Consider the following 8,292-nt stretch of genomic DNA (forward strand, 5'->3'; position numbering starts at 1 on the left):
TATATGTATTATAATATATTATACATTTACTCTTTTTTTCACATCGAATGCAATCAGATTAAATGATTTATATTGGAATTATTATCGAAAAAAAATTTATAATTTTAATAGTGGAAAAAACCTAAAAAATATTTACGAAACTTTTTCGATTCATTTGGCTCTGTACAGATTTGCAACAAATTTATTATTGTTAATAATACCATCGTATATTTGTATTTATTTAAAGATGTTAACATATACTACAAAAAAGAATAATATCCCTGAAAACTTACCTTTTTAAAAAAAGGGAAAAAAAGGTGCCAAGTACACGCGCCACTTGTGAAAGACTATATTTATATATATTTATAAAATAGTGCTATTTGAAATTATTGAAAATAAAATCATAAAAATATTTTAACCAAAAAAAAATTAAGATCTTACTAGGCTTAATCGATAGCTTGGGTATTAATTATATAACGAAAATATCTTTATTTTCACTCTACATGTGTCGTGAACGGCTATATTATGACGCAAAGTCACAATGTGGAAATTCTCACTTAAGAAACGTCGACGTCGTCGTCGTCGTCGTCGAGCACATGAAAATGTACTTTTCGAGCTTTACACGCAAGATGGCGTTAGTTAAAAATTTATCGATAATGCATGATACTGCGAGCACAATTACCATTTTTATTACTGTCGGTAATAAATATCAATAGATATAGAATATGTATGTGCGCGGGATACATGTGCACGAAAAACACGTGCGTGATGGAAAAGGCAGCCATTATCTCCCGATCTTCCAAAGACCAAAGAACAGGGCTATGAAGAAGCGTAAGAAGTAAGTATATAATAATATATATAATAGGTTAAAAAATACTAACATTGATTAACTAAAATTATAGTTAAATTAGAAATTTATTTCATGTAACTTATATGGATTACAATAGATTAAAGTAGATTACATACACATAATTAAGGTTAACCAATGTTAGTTATTACTACAAAGATATTCTACAGTTTTTATATTATTAAAGCAATACATTAAATATGTCCATATAATTTAATATGTATGAATTAACCTTTTTCTAGAAATGCAGAGAAAGACCACCAATATTCCACAAATATCCATCAAAATTTAAGAAACGTAGAGAAAGAAGAACATAATTTGACAAACATGGAAAAAGATCACCAACATTCCAGAAGCATAGAGAAAGATGAACAAAATATGTCAGCCCATAAGAAGTAAGTATCTTCACTACACTAAATTTTTAATAGGTAATTTTATTGACATCGGTTAAGTAAAATTATAATTAAATCATATTTACATTAGAACACACTTATTTAACAATCTACGCATAATCATATTTACATTAGTTAAAGCAATACATTTCGGTCTATATAATTTAATATGAATTAAATTTTTTTCAGAAGCACAGAAAAAGACTATCAACAATCCACAAATATCGATCAATATTTAAGTAATTTGACAAATATGGAAAAAGATTACCAACGTTCCAGGAGCGTAGAGAAAGACAAACAAAATATGGCAGCCAATAAGAAGTAAGTATTTTCACTACACTAAATTTTTAATAGATAATTTTATTGACATCGATTAAGTAAAATTACAATTAAATTATATTTACATTAGAACACACTTATCTCTCTACGCTTAATTTAATATATCATATTTACATTAGAACACATTTATCTCTCTACACATAATTTAATATGATATATTTTTCATATTTACATTAGAACAACACATTTATCTCTCTACGCATAATTTAATATATCATATTTACATGAGAACAAAACATTTATCTCTCTACGCATTAAGTGATAAAAGCAACACATTTATGTGTAATCTTATATAAATTAACTTTTTTCCAGAGAAGATATTGGATCCGAAATGGTTAAAGGAATAGAATTAAATCACATTGAAAATGTAGAACTAGAATTGTCTCTCACAAGAGCCGAGGTGAAAGCAATGGCTGATCAAAATACGGCTTTAAAAGCACAGCTTGAAAAATTGCGGCGGGAATTAACATCACCAGCAAGAGCTATGGCACCATCACAATCAACATCGTCTCTCACAAGAGCAGAGATAAAAGCAATGACTGATAAAAATACGATTTTAAAAGCACAAACAACACAACAATTAACATCACCAGCAAGAGCTACGGTACCATCACAGTCAACAGCGGAACTTACGATAGAAGCGATATCATCTCGACCAAAAAGTAAATATACATTTTAATTTAATATGTTAAATTTAAAAAGTATTATTCTTTATACAATCTTTTACGTTGCTACAAATAGTGCTACGAATAGCGTAGAAGCTTGATGTTCAAAATAGATAGTATAATAATACTTAAAACAATCACTTTTTTGTTCCAGTTATACAACAACCACGCAGATGGGCCAGAGCAGAATGCGGAGGCCGTGAAGGTCATGGAAATTGTGGAGGCCGTGGTGGCCGTGGAGGACTCAATCATATTCGTCAAAATATTTTTAATATATATTAATATATCTTTGTTTAAGATTAGATTTTTTATAACAAAATTGTGATGTTACTTATAAAGATATGAAAATATGATGTTACATATATGAAAAGATGTATATATGTATAAAATGTTACATATATATACATATATATAAAATAATATACATATACAAAAAATAAAAAAATGTTAATATATCATTACTAATCTAAAATAAATTGTATTTAATACGTATTGTTCAGGAAATATCGCTCCCTTTTCTCAATCTTTGCACCGGCATCTCACTTACTCTAGTCCTTATCTCTAGCATTCTCTCTCTCTTCCTTTTTCCTCTTGTACGCGGCCGTGACCCAATCTCGCAGCCTGTCCTATCAATCTAACTAGTCTCGCGCAATGTTATCACCCAATCATAAGCACGCTCTCAGGACCTTATTCGCGCTCCTGCGTCGATATCGACCCTTACGGAAATCCTCGATCATTCTGTGAGTACCGGTCTATCGTGACGCACGTTGCCTTTAGAACAGTTTTCGCTCTCTGAATATTCGGTTTAGATTCTCGTGGCTCTGATCAAGTGAACTCTAATTCGGTTGTATCAAACGGTCATTCTCATCTCCCGGAAATTAACAGCATCAAATTTAAGAATCATACGCGCGTGAAGTGTGCGCTATCCCTTCTCGGGACACCGGGGACTTGTACGCAGTTATCGTACGAAGCACGCGGTACGTCGTAAAGCGACGTAACATTCTCTTGCAACCTCTCTCGAATTCCTCGGCGGATTTCGCGGTCGTTCTCAATTACAAACTATAGAATTATTGCATAAGATCCTAGACTAATAAGATTTAGTGTAATTATTAGAATAAAGCGAGATATCATCGCTAGACGAATTGTGAAGTGCGGCTCATATTTCTTTGTGTGTGTGACTTATTGACTGTTCTGCCCGACACCCCCGAAACCAGACATTTCTCGGGTTATTTATTAAACACGTATGTATATATATTTATACATATATGTCTCTACTTTAGAGTAATACACAGTAACCTAAAAACATCAATAAAATTTTATTAGAATAAGCATTGTCCTAATTATATATAAAGTTATCATATATATATAAATTTATGTGTGCGTGTATGCGTACGGGTGTGTGTTGCAATTATTAATTATTTACGATCAATCAATTGATACAATCAAATATTTCAAACTTTTTTCAGTGGTACACAAACAGTAATCTCAAATAACAAATTTTATTAGAATAAGCAATTATAAATAAATAAATAAATAAACCGCCTTAGATGACCCGCAGGGACGCAACATTATATACATCTTTTTATATATGTAACATCATATTTTCTTATATCTTATATGTAATATCACATTTGTTATAAAAAATCTGTTCTTAAACAAAGATATATTAATATATATTAAAAATATTTTGACGAATATGATTGCGTCCTCCACGTCCTCCATGCCCACCACGACCTCCACGATTTCCACGGCCTCCACGATTTGCACGACCTCCACGGCCTCCGCGTCCTGCTCTGGCCCATCTGCATGGTTGTTGTATAACTGGAACAAAGAAGTGATTGTTTTAAGTATTATTATACTATCTATTTTCAACAAGAAGCTTCTATGCTATTTGTAGCAACGTAAAAGATTGTATAAAGAATAATACTTTTTAAATTTAATATATTAAATTAAAATGTATATTTACTTTTTGGTCGAGATGGTATCGCCTCTATCGTAGGTTCCGCTGTTGACTGTGATGGTACCGTAGCTCTTGCTGGTGATGTTAATTGTTGTGTTGTTTGTGCTTTTAAAATCGTATTTTTATCAGTCATTGCTTTTATCTCTGCTCTTGTGAGAGACGATGTTGACTGTGATGGTGCCGTAGCTCTTGTTGATGATGTTAATTTCCGCCGCAATTTTTCAAGCTGTGCTTTTAAAACCGTATTTTGATCAGCCATTGCTTTCACCTCGGCTCTTGTGAGAGACAATTCTAGTTCTACATTTTCAATATGATTTAGTTCCATTTCTTTATCCATTTCGGATTCAATATCTTTTCTGGAAAAAAGTTAGTTTATATAAGATTACATAAATGTGTTGCTTTTATAACTTAATGCGTAGAGAGATAAATGTGTTGTTCTAATGTAAATATGATATATTAAATTATGCGTAGAGAGATAAATGTGTTCTAATGTGAATATTAAATTATGCATAGAGAGATAAATGTGTTGTAATGTAAATATGGTATATTAAATTAAGCGTAGAGAGATAAGTGTGTTCTAATGTAAATATGATTTAATTATAATTTTACTTAACCGATGTCAATAAAATTACCTATTAAAAATTTAGTGTAGTGAAAATACTTACTTCTTATTGGCTGCTATATTTTGTTCATCTTTCTCTACGCTTCTGGAATGTTGGTGATTTTTTTCCATGTTTGTCAAATTATTCTTTACGCTTCTGGAATGTTGGTGATCTTTTTCCATGTTTGTCAAATTATGTTCGTCTTCCTCTACGTTTCTTAAATTTTGATTGATATTTGTGGAATATTGGTGGTCTTTCTCTGCGTTTCTAGAAAAAGGTTAATTTATATTAAATTATATGGACATATTTAATGTATTGCTTTAATAATATAAAATCTGTAGAATATCTTTGTAGTATAATAACTAACATTGGTTAACCTTAATTACGTGTATGTAATCCATCTATTGTAAAATCCATAAGTTACATGAAATAAGTTTCTAATTTAACTATAATTTCAGTTAATCAATGTTAGTATCTTTTAAACCTATTAAAAATTTTGTGGTTTGTATTATATACTTACTTCTTGAGCTTCTTCATTTCTTCGCTGTTCTCCGGAAGATTAAGAAATAATGGCTGCCTTTTCCCTCGTAAACGTGTTTCCCGCGCATGTGTACTGTGTACTCGCGCGCATGTTATATTGGCCGCGTTCAGCAGAACAGTTACTAACATGAGTTATCGTCTTATCAACACTCGACGTTGATTTATTGGCTCTAAAAGTAAGAGCCAATCACGTTGGATTGCTATTATGCGGTTTGTTTTGTTGAACGCATTCAGCGTATTTATACATATATTTATGGTTGATTCATAATAATTGTATATACGTAGATATTACATGTTTTTGCGATTGCGCGTATACTGTGCGCGCCTTTCCATGATTAGCCCATTATACGTATTGAGATCTTGAGTTTTGCCCTTAGTGTTTTCTTATTATTTCTATGGTTAGGTCTATGTTTTTACCGTTGATGTTTAGAACATATATAAAAATATTGACGGTAAGCTGGTATTAAGAAAGACGTAAAGTATCTCTTATTGTTGTGAAGAAAGAAGAACGTGAAATATCTTATTGTTGTGCTTTAGTGCTGTACAGTTACTGTCTGAAGGAAAAATTTTGGTAAGATTTTATCTATTGGCGATCTAATAATTTGTATAATTGTATGTGTGTATTCATGCATCAATATTTTTGCAATGTCAATATACATAGCACAATGCTTATTTTATAAAATATTATTATAGGACTACTGAGTGTATCGCTAAAAAAATTGGGGACTCAACTGATAATAAAAGTGAGTAACTTGATTGCTAAGATATAAACAATACAATAATGTAATAGTACATATATGTGTGTGCGTGCGTGCATGCGTGCGTGTGTGTGCATGCGTGCACGCATAAACACACACACACACACATATACACACACAACACATACGTATATATATATATATATATATATATATATATATATATATAAGAGGAGGTATGAAAGGTACTTACACGCGGCGGTTTGGTTATATATATATATATATATATATAACAATGTTTATTTTATAAAATTTATTATTTTAGGATCATTGCATGTATCGCTACAAAAACTGGGGACGGAATTGATGATAAAAATGAATAATTTGATTGATAAAATATTGCTAAGATATATATACATATGTTGCTAATATTAGAACAAAAATATATATTTTTATTGTTATGAGAATAATTACTTTTAATTTTACATTTCAATACAAGTTTGTAAATATCTAGTCATTGATCTTTTTATTTTTTCATGTTCAGATATGATTTAAAGTTGATGAGAACTTTAATAGATTTGTTGATACAGTTTTTAAATATAGAGCAGATTATTTACTAAACGTTTACAAACTTAATGTAAGATTGGAATAGATTCTTTAAATATATGGAATATATATGTATATAGAGATAATAATATAAAATATATACAGATAATAATATATAAAATAAACTAGATCAAATAAAATGTATTATATGAACATATTTTATTAATATTTATACTTTGTATGTTTCTGTATATATTTGATATTTAGATGTACTTTTTGTGCTTTATATTAATTTTACAATTTTATTAATTACTTATAATAATAATTATCTATGATAAGATTTATGTTATTACAAATACAAGTTTCTAGCTTTTTATTTTAATATATATGTTTATTTTCAGAAGAATTTGGTCAAAATAATTTTATTTAATCTTATACCTTCAGTACAAATTTGTAAAAGTTTGGTTACTGATTCGACATTAATTTTTTCAGTATGATAACATATTCACATATGATTTAAAGTTGCTGAGAACTTAGGATTTGTTGACGAAGTATTTAAATATAGAGATTATTAATCAGACGTTTACAAATTTGTATTGAAATGTAAGATTGAAAGTAATTATTCTCAAACAATAAAAAAATATATTTTTGTTCTAATCTTTAATATTTTATCAATCAAATTATTCACTTTTATCATCAATTCAGTTTCCAATTTTTTTAGCGATACATGTAATGATCCTAAAATAACAAATTTTATAAAATAAACATTGTTATATCTATATATATATTTTTACAATATAAACTAAACCGAGTAGAAGTCTTCTACTGTTTTGCGATTTTCCAATAATTAATGAAAAATTAATTTTAAAAAATCGACCAATTTGCATGAGTATAAGCGTGCGGTAAGAAAAGACATTAATTTTTCATTAATTATTAGAAAATCGCAAAACAGTAGAGGACTTTCTTACTCGGTTTAAAATCTATTTGACTTGCACACGAGAGGTAATACGGTTATTATCGGACATTCTGTACAACCGCCATAAGTGGTAGGGACCACCTTTTATCTTTTAAATTAAGAGACAACAAATATATACTAAATTAAATGGCCTAAACTGAACTTTGTTCTGACTATAGTTGTTTACAAAAGTTACTTTTGTTAAGGAACGAGAAAAGGTATACATAATTTTTTTATAATAATGTGGATATTTCGATATAATAAAAGTTGCAGCGTTATTCAAAGCGAATACAATGATTATGATTTAACGTAATTATTTCATAAATTGCACGAATTTTATGGCTTTGAAATCACAGGCGATGTTTAACATTTTCATTTTCGGTTCTGCGATATGGTCAACTTCCAATTTCTGCATTAAAGGGCGACATATGTCATATTGTCACTTGATCATACTGCAGTTGGTCATATCGCAGAGCTGAAAATGAAAAAGTAGACGTCAATATTTCAAATCTATAAAATTCCTATAATTTATGAAATAATTATAACAAATAATTACATCGTTGTATTCTTTCTGAATAACGCTGTAATTTTTATAATTTTTATTATATCGAAATATCCACATTATTATAAACAAATTATGCATACCTCTTCTCGTTCTTTAACGTAGCTTTGTAAACAACAACTATACTCAGATTAGAGTTCAATTTGAGCCATTTAATTTTACATATTTGTTATGGTCTTTTGCTATGTCTTTTAATTTAAAAGATAA

The 8,292-nt window shown here is 29.2% G+C and overlaps 2 protein-coding genes across 2 annotated transcripts; one reads left to right on the plus strand and one right to left on the minus strand.

Moving 5' to 3' along the window:
* The first annotated feature begins 706 nt into the window (after positions 1-706).
* Positions 707-2,598, plus strand: LOC115237470. The gene is made up of 5 exons (XM_029810544.1): positions 707-817; positions 1,069-1,221; positions 1,408-1,539; positions 1,870-2,219; positions 2,377-2,598. Exons 1-5 carry the CDS (start codon positions 801-803, stop codon positions 2,502-2,504), a joined length of 780 nt encoding a protein of 259 aa, XP_029666404.1. The 5' UTR covers positions 707-800; the 3' UTR covers positions 2,505-2,598.
* A 900-nt stretch (positions 2,599-3,498) lies between these two features.
* LOC115237465 (keratin, type I cytoskeletal 9-like) lies at positions 3,499-5,453 on the minus strand. The gene is made up of 5 exons (XM_029810531.1): positions 5,305-5,453; positions 4,848-5,051; positions 4,189-4,538; positions 3,936-4,043; positions 3,499-3,518 (listed from the first exon to the last, which is right to left on the minus strand). Exons 1-5 carry the CDS (start codon positions 5,451-5,453, stop codon positions 3,499-3,501), a joined length of 831 nt encoding a protein of 276 aa, XP_029666391.1.
* Positions 5,454-8,292: the final 2,839 nt, after the last annotated feature.

The sequence above is a fragment of the Formica exsecta genome, unplaced genomic scaffold (assembly GCF_003651465.1).
Source record: "Formica exsecta isolate Colony F162 unplaced genomic scaffold, ASM365146v1 scaffold1148, whole genome shotgun sequence".
NCBI classification, from domain to species: domain Eukaryota; kingdom Metazoa; phylum Arthropoda; class Insecta; order Hymenoptera; family Formicidae; genus Formica; species Formica exsecta.

Excerpts from the sequence above, each read along its gene's own strand:
- LOC115237465 (XM_029810531.1), bottom strand. The coding sequence starts at position 5,453 with ATGTTAGTAACTGTTCTGCTGAACGCGGCCAATATAACATGCGCGCGA. Across the intron at positions 5,052-5,304 it reads GAAATGAAGAAGCTCAAGAA|AAACGCAGAGAAAGACCACC; the intron begins GTAAGTATATAA and ends ACCTTTTTCTAG. Across the intron at positions 4,044-4,188 it reads GATACCATCTCGACCAAAAA|TTATACAACAACCATGCAGA; the intron begins GTAAATATACAT and ends TCTTTGTTCCAG.
- LOC115237470 (XM_029810544.1), top strand. Across the intron at positions 1,540-1,869 it reads AATATGGCAGCCAATAAGAA|AGAAGATATTGGATCCGAAA; the intron begins GTAAGTATTTTC and ends ACTTTTTTCCAG. Across the intron at positions 2,220-2,376 it reads GATATCATCTCGACCAAAAA|TTATACAACAACCACGCAGA; the intron begins GTAAATATACAT and ends TTTTTGTTCCAG.